Raw genomic sequence first — 17,377 nt, 5'->3', positions numbered from 1 at the left:
TTGGACACAATTCAGAGGAGGTTTACTAGATTGAGACTAGTTTGAACAGGTGAGCCTGTTTGCACTGGACTTTAGAAGAGTGAGGAATTACTTGATTGAAGCATACAAGATCCTGAATGGTCTTAACAAGGTGGACATGGAGAGGGTGTTTCCTTTTGTAGGTAAACCCAGAACTAGGGGGTCACGCGTAGATGGCAGAGACAATTCTTTCTCTCAGAGAATTGTGCGACTTTGGAACTTTCTGACTCTGAAGGCAGTGGAGGCGGGGTCATTGAATATTTTTAAGGCAGACGTAGATAGATTTTTGTTAGGCAAGGTGATCAAAGGTTGTCGGGGATACGATGGGAATGTGAAACTCGAAACACAACCAGATTGACCATATACTTATTGGTGGGGCAGGCTTGAGGGACCGAATAGCCTATTTCTTCTCCTATTTCGTAAGTTAAGAGAAGGCAATAGCATAATCTGCTTTTCCCTTATATATTATTCAGTATTGACTGATGACCAAGAGCCCCTCAAGAGGGTAGAAAAGCGACCTTTGTGTTGTTTGGTGCAGTGTTTCCTGGTACTACAGTATGTTGACTCATATCTAACAGAACACGGTAGGATCTTGCAGAGATGTACTGTTCCTCGCTACCCTGTTCTGAATAATATAGATACAAGTGAAAGTACAAGGCAAATTTAGCATGTCATGGTCTACAGAGATGACAATCATTTAGGCAACAATTCTGTACAAGGATTTTAACAATGTATTTGATAGGGTGCTGCATGGGAAAAGTCTTAATAAAATTAAGAGAGTATGGCACCATGGCTAAAGAAATGGAAACAGAAGTGTTTTCTGAATCGGAATCTCCTAAATACAGGGTTGTGACCATTGCACTTTTTGAAGGGAGCTTGAGACAGGAGCTACAAGATCAAAAATTACAGACAGTAGAATAAATGAAAGACAAAGCGGAGCTGGGAGAAGTAGTCATCCAAATACACAAATCTTTAAAAGTGAGACCTCTGGTTAATGACGCTGTTGAGTACCCAATTAATTTTTTCCAATCAAGGGGCAATTTAGCATGGCCAATCCACCTACCCTGCACATCTTTGGGTTGTGGGAGCGAAACCCACACAAACAGTGACCCAGAGCCGGGATTGAACCTGGGACCTCGGTGCCCTGAGGCAGCAGGGCTAACCCACTGCGCCACCGTGCTGCCCTTTAAAATTATTTATAAACAAGAGATGCAGAAGTGAAGCAAAACTGCAGTTGGAAAATACTGGGGTTGAAGTTCAACTTTGGCAGGGTTGCAGGAGAGATTCACTGAGATGATACCGGTGGCGAGAGATTTTAATTATGAGGAAATAGTATTGAAACTAGGGGATCTTTTCATTGGAAAGAGGATACCTGTGTTCTACATTGAAAGGTTTTAATAAGGTAAATTTGCGAAAACATTTCCACTTCTGAATGATTCAGTAACTAGAGGACGAAGGATTATCACCAAAAAACAGTGGTGGACACATTTTTCCTATAAACGGTGCAGAGGGTTGTTAGCACATAGAATGCCTTACCAGGAAGTGGTTGAAGCAAAATCCACCGCTTTTAAGAAACTAAATATTTGAATATAAAAAATATTATGGGGAAAGGGTGGGGTGTATCTCTGAGAATCAGCACAGGCACCGTCACATCTTCAACAATGTGTAATACACGGATACAGCATTGCTGAAAATAGAGTCATGTCGCTGAAGCTTTTCATCTTGCACTCATCAGGACAAACACAAGAGGCACGATTCGATGGGGAAAAAACAGAGCCTGCTTTTGTCCGTGTTTTGTGGGGTGTTTCTCGGCACTGAGAACTTTGCCGTGTTTTTGGCCTCAGCAAGGAAATGCCTTACAGCATTTCCTGTACTGACCCACTCAGCTCAGCAGTGCAGGAAGAGTACTCGCTGTTGTACCTTTAAAACCTCTGATACGTTCGACCAGTTTACTTACTCAAACGTTTTACTCAGGTGCCCTTATTTGCCAGATGAACAAAGCACAAAACAGGTTCAATTTAACGCAATTTTATTCACCATTCTATTACTCGAGATTATGACACAGACTCACAGCTGAGTTTTGGGTTTTACCCGCACTTAGTAAAGGAAGCTGTCAGGCTACAATCACTCCATGTTGATGTCTTCTCTGGGTTCGAAACCCAGGGTCCTGTCTTCTTGTGGTGGTTGTGCTTGGGGAACTCCCAGGTTATTGCTGAGGATCTGTTCGGTGCTGCTTTCTTTATACTGGGAAGCTTGGATTGAGTCATATGTATATGCCCACCACTGGTCATTGTCCTAGCCAGACCCCAACTGGTTAATGGGAAAGACGGGATATTCCTGTTTATCCATGGTGATTCAATCAAGACCCATTGTCCTCTGAAACTCCCTTTGTCTCACAGCCATTAGCTGATTAAAATGTCTGATGACTTCTTTTGTCTGTTCTTGGTCCTGCTGCAAAATTGATCACCTGTGTCTGGAAGTTTGTTACATATTCATAGACTTGGAGTGGGTAATCACAAAGTCCATATAGCTTGTAACAGGTGTCTGCCTTGGCGTGGGCACTGTTGCAGATGGCCAGCATCAATTGCAGCCAGCACCTGATGAGACAGTTTCTGTTCCTGGCCTATGTGTATTTTCTCAGCCTATTTTCAGTACCACATTGCGGATCGGGGCACCTTTTTTAAAGGCAACCCTGATCTAGCAACCTCCCTCAGCGAACCCACAGCGGCCTCCGAATCCCCCCACTGCATCCAACTGATCTCTTCCAGGGTCCTCGAGCCCCCCCCAACCCCTTTGCGGGAGAGATCCAGATTGTGACGTCTCGCACGGTTCGATTAAATCTCACGCGATGTCTCAAGTGTCATGAGGTTGCGTCACCAAGTCAGGTGCGGTGAGGACAGTAAATCCTCAGGATCGATCAAGCTAATCAAACAGGCGATAAATAGGAAATTACAAATCATCTGATGTGTGTTGAGGTGATGCAGAGGAGTTGGTTTTGCAATGAATAAGTAATAAACAGAAGGCATTTCAATTATTATCTTTATTTACACTCTTAGATTCTTATAATTCCATTATACATCTTACTGTGTCATTATCTTGAAGCACTTGATTGCTTTTTCCCTCAATTAACAATTTTTAAAAATCGTCATCTTAGATGTTCTGTTCTTCTCATTGTTCCTCATGTCTTCTCCAGTAGTTTGACTGCTTCTTCAGAGTTGGCACTGTTGAACTGGCTAAATCAAAATGTGATTTGTTAGCGAATTAAACTGGACTGATACCAACCTCAACACAACGCTGGTGTGCCTCAATCCCAGTGACAAACAGGAGCTAGCTCGATGCACTTCCATTTGCTGTTATGAAATGTGCAAATTCAAAAGGATCTCCAAAATGTTGGATGTGCTGTTCAGGATTGCTTAATATCAGCAGCAAGGACAGCAAAAAAATGAAATAGATGGCAATATCAAACAAAAAATGGCCAACAGAAGACTAACTATCATGGCATAATTTCTGTAACAGTTCTCCCAGTCCTTACTGGCACAATGTAGGTTCTATACCTCTCCGAAGCGCAGAGTATTAAAAAAAACTGACTTCACCAGGATTTGATCATCTTTATTGTCACAAGTAGGCTTACATTAACACTGCAATGAAGTTACCGTGAAAAGCCCCTATTCGCCACATTCCGGCCTCTGTTCGGGTACGCTGAGGGAGAATTCAGAATGTCCAATTCACCCAACAGCACGTCTTTTAGGACTTGTGGGAGGAAACCGGAGCACCCGGAGGAAACCCACGCAGACACAGGAAGAGCGTGCAGACTCCGCACCGCGAGCCAAGTCGGGAATCGAACCTGTGACCCTGGCGCTGTGAAGGAACGATGCTAACCACTGTGCTACCGTGCCGCCCACATCCTTTCACCTCACCCTCATTTACTGCCCATCCCTAATTGCCCAAGAACTGAATGGTTTGCCCGGCCATTAAAGAGGACACATCAACCATATTGCTGTGGATCTGGAGTTACATGTAGGCCAGACCAGTTAAGGATGGCAGATGTCCTCCCCTGAAAGACACTTCACACAATGAAACATGAACACTTGGCATTCAGACTGGATCCAGACATCATTACTTGTCCACCATTCTGCGCTGATGCGTTGCGTGCATCAAAACAGGACCACTTTTGAGCAGCAAAAAAAACCAAAAACACTTCCAAAACCTACCGACATTAGAAACAAAGTGTCTCTTATACTCGTCTTAATAAAACTCCACTGGAGAAGGCAGAGTTTTTGCCTTTTGAGTTAATTGAAGCAATAGTTTAATACTGACTGGCTAGCCAATTTGAATTGAGCTGTGCAGGTGGTCAGGAAACTGCATTTTAATACTTTATACAAATGAATTTTAGTGCACGTAAGAATCTCCACCATAGGAAAAAAATGAGTTATATCACTTTTCAACTAATTACACTTCTGGTCAGTGGCGCAGGTTTAGCACAGACATTTGTTTTGGGTGTCACAGACACAGATGGAGGAGGTAAGAAGGAGTCACCCTTGTACTTCTGGTACAATTCACTGACCATGCCATTGAAGTTACACTAGAGGGCAGTCATGACCCGTGGTATCAAATGTCCTGGTTGCATTAGCAAGGTGCAGTAAGTGAACATTTTAAGCACCTTTATTGTGTTCTGAAAACAACCAAGACCGGCTTGATTAACAACTAATGGTGCATTGCCTTTAAGACAGCAAAGCTTTGTCCTGAAATTCAACAAGACATATATTCCAAATTACAGCTCAATAGAAGACATAATTGGCTTTTGATAACCAAACTTTGGAGTATTAATAAACTGGCATGCAAGAAAGACCAAGACCAACACTATTCAAGTTTCTTTTAAAGTTACTGTGGCAGGACTCATTGTAAAATAGCGAGGTAGAAATCCACCCAGAGGTGGCATAAAATAGGCAGAATACTGTCAGCTGGATATTGAATATAGTAGCACTGAATGTTAGGCTGTGCTAGTAATGGGCAATCGTTCTGATAATGGCTGTCTCAAATCTTCGCCGGAAACCAATTTCTACCCCATGACGTCTTTCAAAAGTCCACAACGAAATCGTGCAGTAGCAAAAACCAATAGACTTGCATTGACAGTGCAGTAGGGTTGAAACAAACAGCTCATGATTGTGGACTGGATTCACATTCATTCAGATCACTAAGAAAGCTCCAAAGGTACACTGTATTTGCACTACAATTAAAATTGTAATTGTTCGATATATAAAAATGCATTTTGCCCAATTGGTAACCAGCTGGTTAGTGGCTGGTTTAGCACAGTGGGCTAAATAGCTGGCTTGTAGTGCAGAACAAGACCAGCAGTGCGGGTTCAATTCCCGTACCAGCCTCCCCGAACAGGCGCCGGAATGTGGTGACTCGGGGCTTTTCACAGTAACTTCATTGAAGCCTACTTGTGACAATAAGCGATTATTATTATATTAGCTTTTAAAAAGAGGCCATTGCCCATTTAAACAGGGCAATATCTGTAAAATCCTAGACCTGAATTCGGACCACTTACGGGGCTCCCCCCCCCCCCCCCCCCCGTGCTTAGAAAGTCGGCAAGTACTATTGTTTGAAAAGGATAAATATTTTCTTGCACACAGTTGTCATGGCTTTGCATCCATGTGTTAAAACACACACGCACACATTAGAATAAACCCACAGGGCACACGATGTGGCTCTTCACCCAGAATTATTTCAGCCCAGTCCCTCTTCAGCCGTGGGCACTAAAACCTCTTGGAATCTGTACCAGCCGAGAGGGAACTTTCTCAAAAGTGTGCGCAAAGCCAATCTCCTGTTCCAGCAAACGGGGATTATTGATAAATATTGATCTCATCTCCATCTCAGGAGAACTCATATCATTTGGTTAGCAACAGGACTCAGTACTGGCTGGACTCCTGGAATCCTTACAGAGAGTTGCACAGAACTTACAACTGCAGAAATAAGTCAGTCTGTCTTGGTGATGCTGATTTTAATGCTCCCACCCAACGTTGCTCTAAGCATATCCATCAACTCCTCTCTCGCTAATGTGCTTATCTGACTCCCCTCTCCCCCCACCGCCCCGCCAACTGCATCACCATGACAGATCACAAAAAAAACCTTCTGTCCTCTCGCTAAGAAACTTTCCAACACGCTTTCTTGCGCTTATATAAATTGTGCTGATTTTACCAAGATTCAGGCACATTTACTCCAATATCTACAACTGAGCACAAATTCTTATGACGGGATTTCATCATTTTCGGAATGAGAGTCTTCTTAACTGCAGATCATTTGCAGCTTTGGGTGGCCTCAATCTAGGGCCCAGGCATTAATACTGGTGATAAGAGAACAAACAACTTGTGTAGTATTCCTCAGTTCACTGTTTTAATGGCAGTGCCACCACCAGATGATTATGCAATAGTGATTAAAAGATTAATAATAATACAATAGTCTTTATTGTCACAAGTAGGCTTACATTAACATTGCAATGAAGTTACTGAGTTATAGAGATGCGGTCACACCCAAGGTGCAGGCAGACAAAAGGGTGGCTGCTAGAAAGGGCAGGCAGTCAGTACAGGAATCCCCTGTGGTTGTCCCCCTCTCTAACACGTATACCGTTTTGGATACTGATGGAGGGGATAGCCTGTCAGGGGAAAACAACAGCAGCCAGAACAGTGGCACCACAACTGGCTCTGTTGCTCAGCAGGGGAGGGCAAAGTGCAGGAAAGCGATAGTTATAGGGGACTCCATAGTAAGGGGCACAGATAGGCGCTTCTGTGGACGTGAAAGAGACTCCAGGATGGTATGTTGCCTCCCTGGTGCCAGGGTCAAGGATGTATCTGGACGAACACAGGACATCCTGAAGGGGCAGGGTGAACAGTCAGAGGTCGTAGTACGCACAGGTACTAACGACGTAGGTAGGAAGAGTGATGAGGTCCTGCAGAAGGAGTTCAGGGAGTTAGGCAATAAGCGAAATAGCAGGACCTCTCGGGTTGTAATCTCAGGATTACTCCCTGTGCTACAGGCCAGTGAGGTTAGAAATAGGAGGATAGTGCAGCTAAACATGTGGCTAAACTGATGGTATAGGAGGGAGGGTTCAGATTTCTGGACCATTGGGATCTCTTCCGGGGCAGGTGGGACCTGTACTGGAGGGGCACCAAATATCTTGGCTGGGAAGTTTGCTAGAGTCACTCTGGAGGATGTAAACTAATAGGCAGGGGGGTGGGAACCAGAATGTTAGCTTAGAAGGGGAAATAGAGAACCAGAATAAGAGAACAACATCACCCTCAGGCAGAGCAAAAAAGGTGACAAGTGTGAGAAGAAAGGTGGGCAATTCAGGACTGAGGGTGTTGTACTTTCTTGATTAATAAGGGGATCAGAGGTTATGGGGAGAAGGCACGAGAATGGGGATGAGAAAATATCAGCCATGATTGAATGGTGGACACAACCGCCTCACGGCGCTGAGGTCCCAGGTTCGAACCCGGCTCTGGGTCACTGTCTGTGTGGAGTTTGCACATTCTCCCCGTGTCTGCGTGGGTTTCGCCCCCACAACCCAAAAATGTGCAGAGTAGGTGGATTGGCCACGCTAAATTGCCCCTTAATAGAAAAAATAATTGGGTAATCTAAATTTATTTTTAAAAAATGATTGAATGGTGGAGCAGACTCGATGGGCCAGTGGCCTAATTCTGCTCCTATGTCTTATGGTACCTAAATGCGTGCAGTATACAGAACAAGGTAAATGAGCTTGTTGCGCACATTGAAATTGGCCGGTATGATGTTGTGGGCATCACAGAGACGTGGCTGCAAGGGGATCAGGGCTGGGATCTAAATATCCAAGATTATGTGTCCTATCAAAAAGACAGATTGACAGAGGGGATGGGGTTGCATTGTTAGTAAGGAATGAAGTTAAATCAATAGCATGACGCGATATAGGATCAGAAGGCATAGAATCTGTGTGGGTAGAGCTGACGAATCGGAAAGGTAAAAAGGCCCTGACGGAGGTTCTGTACAGGCCCCCTGGCTGTAGTCAGGATGTGGGCCGAAAATAGATCTGAAAAAGGCATATGAGAAAAGCAATAATACAATAATCATGGGCGACTTCAATATGCTGGTGGACTGCGAAAATCAGGTTGGTAGTGGATCATAAGAAAAAGAATTTGTGGAATGTCTAAGAGATGGGTTTTTTGGAGCGGCTTGTGACAGAGCCTATTAGGGAACAGGCAATTCCGGGTTTGGTGATGTGTATTGAGGCAGACTTGATTAGGGAACTTAAGGAGCAGTGACCACAATATGGTAGAATTTATCCTACGGTTTGAGAGGGAAAAGCTGCAATCAGATGTAACAATTAAATAAAGATAACTACAAAAACATGAGGGAGGAACTGGCCGGAGTTGATTGGAAAAGGAGCCTAGCAGGGAAGACAGTGCAACGGCAATGGCACGAATTTTTGGGGGTTATTTGGGAGGCACAACAGAAATTCATCCCAAGGAGGAGGAAACATGCCAAGGGGAGGATGAGGCATCCACGGCTGACGAGGGAAGTCAAGGATAGCATAAAAGCAAAAGAAAAAGCTTACAAAGTGGCAAGAATTAGTGGGAAGCCAGAGGATTGGGAACTATTTAAAAGCGAGCAGAGGACAACTAAAAAAGCAATAAGGGGGGAGAAGATGAACTGAGTGAAAACTAGCTAGTAATATAAAGGAAGATAGGAAGAGTTGTTTTCAATATGTAAAAGGTAAGAGGGAGGCAAAAATACACATTAGACCACTGGGAAATGTGGCTGGAGAAGTAATAATAGGAAACAAAAAGATGGCAAAGTAACTGAATATTTACTTTGCATCAGTCTTCACGGTGTAAGACACCAGTGGGATGCCAAAGCTCCAGGAGAACCAGGGGGCAGAGGTGAGTGCAGTGACCGTTACTGAGGAAAAGGTTCTGGGGAAACTGAAAGGTCTGAAGGTGGATAGTGGATAAATCACCTGGACCGGATGGACTACACCCCAGGGTTCTAAAAGAAATAGCTGAGGAGATTGTGGAGACATTGGTGGTGATCTTTCAGGAATCACTGCAGGCAGGAAGGGTTCCAGAGGACTGGAAAATGGCTAATGTAACACTGCTGTTTAAGAAGGGAGGGTGGCAGAAGACGGGAAATTATAGGCCGGTTCGCCTGACTTCGGTCATTGGTAAGATTTTAGAGTCCATTATGAAAGATGAGATCGCGGAATCATAGAATCATAAAATTTACAGTGCAGAAGGAGGCCATTCAGCCCATTGAGTCTGCATCGACCCTTGGAAAGAACACCCCACACAAGCACACACCTCCTCCACCCCATCCCCTGGAAACAGTAACCCGAATTAACCTTTTTGGATCACTAGGGGCAATTTAGCATGGCTAATCCACCTAACCCACACATCTTTGGACTGTGGGAGGAAACCGGAGCACCCAGAGGAAACCTACGCACAAATGGAGTCCGTTATTAAAGATGAGATCGCGGAGTACATGGAAGTGCATGATGAAATAGGACTGACAAATCTGTTAGAGTTCTTTGAGGAAGTAACAAGGACGTTAGACAAAGGAGAACCAGTGGACATGATTTATTTAGATTTCCAGAAGGCCTTTGAAAAGGTACACATAGGAGACTGTTAAATAAGTTAAGAGCCCATGGTGACTGGCATGGACAGAGGATTGGCTGACTGGCAGAAGGTAGAGAGTGGGGATAAAGGGGTCGTTTTCAGGATGGCAGCCGGTGACTAGTGGTGTGCCTCAGGGGTCTGTACTGGGACCACAACTTTTTCACAATATACATTAATGATCTGGAAGAAGGAACTGAAGGCACTGTTGCTAAGTTGGCAGATGATACAAAGATCTGTAGAGGGATAGGTAGTATTGGAGAAGCAAGCGGGCTGCAGAAAGACTTGGACAGGCTAGGAGAATGGGCAAAGAAGTACCACTTTGGAAGGAGAAATGGAGGCATAGACTATTTTCTAAATGTGGAAGTGCTTAGGAAATCAGAATCACAAAGGGACTTGGGAGCCCTTGTTCACGATTCTCTTAAAGTTAATGTACATGTTCAGTCAGCAGTTAGGAAGGCAAATGCAATGTTAGCATTCGTGTCAAGAGGGCTAGAATACAGGACTTGGGTATGCCCTTCTGAGGTTGTATAAGGCTCTGGTCAGACCACAATTGGAGGCAGTGAGCAGTTTTGGGCCCCTATCTAAGAAAGGATATGCTGGCCTTGGAAAGGGTCCAGAGGAGGTCCACAAGAATGATCCCTGGAATGAAGAGTTTGTCGTATGAGGATAAGTTGAGGACACTGGGTTTGTACTTGTTGGGAGTTTAAAAAGATGGGGGAAGGGATCTTATTGAAACATACAGGATACTGTGAGGCCTGAATAGAGTGGATGCGGAGAGGATGTTTCCACTTGTAGGAAAAACTAGAAGCAGAGGACACTATCTCAGACCAAAGGAACGATCCTTTAAAACAGAGATGAGGAGGAATTTCTTCAGCGAGATGGTGGTAAATCTGTGCAACTCTTTACCACAGAAGGCTGTGGAGGCCAAATCAGAGTGTCTTTACGACAGAGATAGATAGCTTCTTGATTAGTAAGGGGATCAGGGGTTATGGGGGGAGGGCAGGAGAATGGGGATTAGAAAAATATCAGCCATGATTGAATGGCGGAGAAGACTCGATGGGCCGAGTGGCCTAATGCTGCTGCTATGTCTTATGGTCCAAAAGCTCCTAGTCGCCACATTGCGGCCCCTTTTCGAGTACACAGAGGGAGAATTCAGAATGTCCAATTCACCTAACAACACGTCTTTGGGGACTTGTGGGAGGAAACCAGAGCACCCACAGGAAACCCACGCAGACACGGGGAGAATGTGCAGACTCCGCACAGACAGTCACCGGTGCCGGGAATCGAACCTGGAACCCTGAGCTGTGAAGTTTAGATAAGGCTAGATGCTGGAAATATCAGTTTGTGCGCCGCTGTAAAGAGAAAGGATATGTTGGGTACCTGATCAGAATTACTAAGTTATGACAGAATGCCTGCACCTGAAACATAAAGCTTTTATATTTCCACATCTGAAGAACTGTTTGTACATTTGTTATTTTACACTTTGTTTCTTTGCTGGATTATGCTCACTGCTTCATTTAAAACGAAGATTAAGGGACAGTGACAAGCACAAATGCCTACTTTGCGCCTGCGACTACTAATTCTTTGTCGATGAAGTACTTTTGGACATCCGGAAGATGTGAAGGAGACAATATAATTACCATCCCTTTTGGTATTGCTGAAAAAATGCATTTCATCAAAGCTTTTTGTCTTGCAGCTGTTACTCAAATCTTTGAGATCCCAGGATAATCTAAGGTAGACTTTTCAGGGTCAAAGGCCTTAAGCCCATTCAGTAAATGACCCATGGTGTGGTAAAAATTACACTGACAACCAATTTAATATGGTCAGTCCCGCTCACAGTGTGATGCATTTGTGTGTGCTAGAAGCTACATTAATACACACGACCGTGTTATTTGCAGACAGAAAGAACACGTACACATATTGCGCCTGTTTCAGCTAAACAAAACAAGTGACAGCCATTCGCTGGTTCATTTCTCAGAGCAATGCCATGACCAGAGTTAAGCTAGCTACTTTAACTTTTCAAACAATTCTTGGCAGCTAACAGTCAGTCACCACTAACTGGTGCATTCTCCATGGCAACACCTCATCCAGTTAGAGTCCACTTGTCAACCAATCAGCACTCTTTTTTAAAGTTGTTCTTTCCCTTACATTGACATTCTTGTGATTCGCCTGATGAGTGCAAGGCGATAAACTTTGACAAAATGTCTTTTTTCAAGCAATGCTCAAGTTTGTACGTCCAAACGGCCATTTGCGAATCTGCACAAGTTGTCGTTTCGAACAGTTGAAAGCACCGACTTGCCTTGTTGATCCATTCATACTCTCATCATGGGAGAGAATAATATTCTCATTCCAAGCTCAATTCCCCACCCACCCACGGCCCCTTCCAAATTCTCCCAGCCCCTTCATCCTCTCTTCCAGGTGTCAAAATGTCACGCCCAAGCTTTTGAGAGCTACGAACTGTTCAATTGCAGGAAAGGGAGTTAGGTGTATGGAAATACCATCAGCATTCACAGTCCCATACACAGACCTCCAGCTGAGGTCCGGTGGCAGATTCAATGAAGGTTCTTGTCCTTAAGGCAGGGTCACATAAATCAAGTTGTGGGAGTTCTACAGCATTTTATTTGCCCAGATCAGTTAACTAGGATCTAGGATGTGTCTCATCCTTACAGCTCTGCAACACATGCCAAAAATGGAAGCCTTTAGAGCTGGTAATTTGCAATTGCATTTTTGCTAATAACAAGCCTTAAGAGCTGGTAATTTGCAATTGCATTTTTGCTTAATAATAAGCCTTAAGAGCTGGTAATTTGCAATTGCATTTTTGTTAATAACAAACTCCTTTTGACGTTTTTCTGGATTCATATGCACTTCCCAGCAATGAGGCAATTAAAGCATGACTGGGATTTTCCAACATTTGGGAAAGTGGAAGAACAAGGGCCCGAGAATGTGTTTCTCCTATGTATTGATGAGATCTCATCTCGGCTGGGAAGAGCCTTTGATTTAAGTGAATCATATGGCGTAATTTCAGGTCTGTACCAGAGTCAAGCATGACGTATATTGGAGGAGAGCCAAAGTGCATCCCAGAGCAACCCTATTCATTTACACAGAAGCCTGTGCATCTGCACAGATTGAAAGGGAGCTGGCAAAGGAGGGAGAAAGTTGCCAACATTCATGTCCCCCCCCCCCCCCCCCCCCCCCCCCACTGGTTCGACCTCTGTCTGCAGATTGATGTCAAGGCCAATATGAAGCACTACTTCTTATAAAATCACGCAGAAACACTGAATAGGACATGTGTCGTGACACATCCTTATCCTATTCCATCAGAGGGAATTCTGGGAGTGAGTCGTCGCCCGAGATGGCAAGTCGCCATGATTTGCGAGGCTGAACACATCGCCTCTACGAAGCAATAGGTACTTATTAGGTAATTAAGCAATAGACTTACTGAGGTGAATAGAGTAGTGGTTTGGGGAGGGGGGGGGGGGGGGGGGGGCGAGCTGGCACTGAAATTAGACTCATTGGGCCTCCATTCTTTAGAGTAAGTAAACAAAAACAATTCATTTGAAGTGAGTTTGTTTTCTTTTATTTAGAAACAGCTGAAATTGGTGCGAAGAGCCAGATATTGGCACGTTCTGCGTGTGTAATCCACAACAGTTTAAAGCCTGAAACTCAACTCTCTTCCGACAGAAATACAGACAAAAAAAAGTAACAGGTGATGAGGTACCAGAGAGAGAGAGAGAGAGAGAGAGAGAAAGACACACACAAAATACGAGTTCATGTCAAGCATGACGAACCTCTGAGCTTAGTTGGGCTAGGAAAAGGAGTGGAGCCAGGCTGCTGGCTCCCTCGGGGAGAAAAATAAAGTGTTTAAGATGCACTGGTGCTCACTCTACAAACCCTGCAATGGTCAGATTAGTAGCAAAACTGAGAGAGGCCATGCATTTGGAGTGGCTCGAGAGAGGCCGTTGACAGGTTATGAAAATTAAGTTGTTTTTTAAAAATTGTCAAGAATAAATTATAATCACATACATTTACAAACAAGGATATATGAACAAATATTCAGTCATTGACAGATTTGTATAAGACAACCAGTGACCAACACTTAGTTAATTGGTTACAATTTATTACAGTGATTTGAGTGTTTTTTCAGGGCAAAAAAAACTAGCATCACCTCATCTAGTTTTTAAACAGTTGCCATGTTTTTGTTAAGTACCTTGATCTATTTTATACATTTTTTTTCCAGTTAACAAGCAAACAAACATTCCAAAGCTGCTACATACGCTTTGCTCAATAATTTATATTCCTGTGCCAAACGTTGAGTTTGAGTTAAAGTCTTGATTAAAGAGGTCTTTAACCTCGGAGGGAAGGGTGTCAAAGAGGTGATCCTCAACGACAAGCCCGCTTTTCTTCAGAAGGCGGCAGTGGACTAACTCCCCTGGCAGTCTGTCCAGGCAGTTCCCTTTCAGCTCCAGCTGGGTCAGTTGCACCAGCTGGCCGACCTTTTCTGAAATGGAAGTGATGCAGTTTTGGCCCACGTTCAAAACCCGCAACTTTGTGCACTTAAAGACCTGCTTTGGCAAAATTTCCACCCTATTTCCTGTGACTGCAAAATACTGTAAATTCTGGAGGGATGTGATCTCCACGGGAATGACTGCAATGGAATTGTGACTCACATCCAGGTATCTCAGCTTCTGCAGAGCGAAGAGAGCCGCTGGGAGAGACTCCAGTTTGTTCTGAGAGAGGTAAAGCAACTCGAGGTTCTTCACCAGACTGATGGATGAAGGGATGGTGATGATTTTGTTGTGCCACAGCTTGAGGCACGTCAGGCGCTTCAGATGCTGAAAACTTATCACCTCCTCGATTGTGCGAATGTTGTTGGATTTCAAGTCCAGCTCCTGCAAGTTAGTCAAGCTGAAAATGGCATGCGGGATTCGTTCCAGCTCGCAGTTCTGCAGCTCCAGCTCAGTGAGATTGATCATCTTCTTCAAGCTGTTCAGCACCAACAGTTTTGTTCCATCGTTGTGAACCAGCAGCGCAGTGAGGTGCGGCGCAACGTCAGTGATGTTTGAAGGAACTTTGGTCAGATTACTCTTCAGATGCAAGATCTTCAGGTGTTTCAATTCTCGAAGTGACTCGAGAGCTATCATCTTATTATTTTCAGAGTTCAAATTACCGACTAGGTACAGTTCACGCAGGTTTTTAAGCAAGTAGACCCAGGTGGGAATTTCTGCAACGTCAGTGAACTTGATGTGCAGATACCTAAGGTGGTCCCGGAGGAAGCTGAAGGCAGTTTGCTCCACTTTAGCAGGGCAATGGTAAAGGTGCAGTTCCTGAAGATTAGTCATTTGGGAAATTTTGGCAGGAATCTTTGCTTCAGGGATCAGCTCCAGCTTCAGTACCTCCAGCTCAGTCATGTCGAACACAGCATCGGGCACTCCGGAAAGCATGAAGAGGTGCAGCTCCTGCTTGTCCTGAGGGTTCCTCGAAACGTGCTGCTTGAGTTTTTCATAAGTCCACTCGTGGTTCAAACTGAGCTCCCGCAGTTTGTTTTCACTCACCTCTGACAGGAAGACTCCAAAGCGCTTTGAGTAAAGTTGGTCATATTGATCAACCATATGCAGCAAAAATGCAAAGTCATTTTTAACGTCTGGAATATCACTAAAACTACTTTCTTCACGGACTTTTTCAAATGAGTATTCCTTTAAGGGCCGCCTAAACAGCCAAAACAAAGTATATATACAAACCAGTCCATAAACACAAATGAGTGCAATGTAACTAATTAATAATTTTCGTAGCATAAAAGCCATGTTGTGAGTACAATAAAAATGAGTATATCCAGTCAAATGCTCTATCTTTGGTTCGCAGACATGATCAAACCTTATAGAAGTCACAAAAGTAAGCGTATAACATAAAATAAACATTAACTTCACTGTCTTTATGACTGTCTGGACAACATAGAGTTTGTATATCAAATCACTGTCTTCGACATGAGCACGGAACTTACGGACTTTCTCAAAAAGGGCTTTCGCCTGCTCCCCATCTTTCTTGTCCAAAATGGTCATGCTGGGAACTTCAATGACTGGCTTCTCTGCTGAAAATTTAGGGCCAGTCCTGGATATCATAGGTGTGCTGGAGCTGGGGCTTTCCTCCTCGCTGCCCGTCGATAAATGCTTTGCCACAGAGGTCTTAAAGCGCTGCTTGTTCTCCTCCGAGTCCTCACATGCAGTTTCAGACAGTGCCTTTGTGGTCCAGGGAGACTCAAAACACTTGCCCAGTATAGAGACAAAGTGTTCGATCTTTGAACTGGTCTTGGGGTACTTGAACCAGAAATTGCTACTGACCATCAGGATGAGGGTATGGATCAGGGCAAGGTAGGGAAAGTATTTGGAGTACCAGGGCAAGGCCACGTGATAGCACATCTGATTGATGAAAATATATTGCTGGTACTCTAAGTTCGTCGGGCGACCAAAGTTGAAAGGGCCTCTTTGTACGTCGGGATCGATGACGTCATCGGGTCGGTCAATGGTTATTGCAGACACGCTTTCAAAGGCTCCCCCAGAAGCATGATTCCGGCTGCCTCTTGAAGATGTTGCGCTTTCTAAATCGGACATGACAGATGTTTTGGGACCTTTCGCAGGGCTCTCAGTGACGCCGCGCTGGGTTTCCGACCTCTCATCTGATAGGGGCTCAGGAAGACACACAACTTGATCTTTGGTCAGCTGCATGGTGCCAGCAAAGATAGCGACCATCAACATTACAATGGCTAAATAATCCATGAACACATCCCACCATGGTTTCAGGATTCGATAGGTTGCCTGTATGTCATTAAGAGATGCAACTTCTGTGAGGGTAAACATTCCTGTAAAATACAAAAAAGGTAGAATAAACAAGGAGGAAATTATTGGAGCTAAGACAAAATCATCTTCCAAATTAGGAGTCGAGTGCCTTCCCCTCCTTGCACAATTATTAGGTCAGTTGTGCAATTCAGTGTACTACTGCGAGACGCAAAGGATGTCAGTCTAATCCCTCATGTGATTGAAGTTGGACAATGGGGGCGGGCTTCTCCGTCCCGCCGGAACAGCACCCCTGGGATTCTCCGTCTCGCCAGCCGGCCAATAGGGTTGCCCATTGCAGGCAGCCCCACGCTGTCGGAAATCCTCGGGCTGCCGACGCTACGGAGAATCCCGACAGCAGAGAATCCAGCTCTGGGTCTCAATTGCCTGGTGTAAGGACACACCAAAGGAGTTGACACTTAAATGCCCTCTGAAATGGCACGACAAGCCACTTACAGTTCAAGGCCAATTGGGGATGGGCAATAAATGCTGGCCCAGCCAGTGACGTGGCCCAGCCAGTGGCACGGCCCACATCCCACGAATGAATTGTAAAACAACCCAAAAGTTGGCCAGTGCTTTTGCTTTGAATTATGTCTTTGTCATATGCAGCAATGCCGAGGCCTGGTTCTGGTGGCAGGCTACTTCTCCAGAGAAGGGCAACATTCACCATCCGCTGTCACGTGAAAAATAGCCTGCTGGACTGTACCACCACGGACTCACAGGAAAATAGTAATAAACCAGATACCAAGAATTAATTTTTAAAAAGGCAAGCAGCAAGAGGGCGTGTGGTCCCTATGCAACTTCACTTCATAAAGGGGCAGATAAGAGGAGAAACAGTGTTGGCAACACTTTGGAGTGAACAATATTGGTACGTACAATCAAAAGGCT

General features: G+C 44.5%; 2 protein-coding genes across 5 annotated transcripts in view; both read right to left on the bottom strand.

The window, feature by feature from the left end:
• LOC119964389 (volume-regulated anion channel subunit LRRC8C-like) overlaps window positions 1-17,377 on the bottom strand; it is a 145,481-nt gene that overhangs the window by 64,599 nt on the left and 63,505 nt on the right. The window lies entirely within an intron of this gene.
• The window catches only part of LOC119964388 (volume-regulated anion channel subunit LRRC8D-like), a 67,725-nt gene continuing 63,538 nt past the window's right edge, over window positions 13,191-17,377 (bottom strand). For all 4 annotated transcript variants that reach the window (XM_038793789.1, XM_038793790.1, XM_038793791.1 and 1 more), the window contains one exon: window positions 13,191-16,515. In XM_038793789.1, the coding sequence (XP_038649717.1) occupies window positions 13,952-16,513 (2,562 nt within the window). In that variant the 5' untranslated portion in view covers window positions 16,514-16,515 and the 3' untranslated portion in view covers window positions 13,191-13,951. The remainder of the gene's footprint in view (window positions 16,516-17,377) is intronic.

Source organism: Scyliorhinus canicula, chromosome 4, assembly GCF_902713615.1.
Source record: "Scyliorhinus canicula chromosome 4, sScyCan1.1, whole genome shotgun sequence".
Taxonomy (NCBI): domain Eukaryota; kingdom Metazoa; phylum Chordata; class Chondrichthyes; order Carcharhiniformes; family Scyliorhinidae; genus Scyliorhinus; species Scyliorhinus canicula.
Note: the sequence above shows the minus strand (reverse complement) of the source record. Positions and strands in the feature narration are given on the sequence as shown.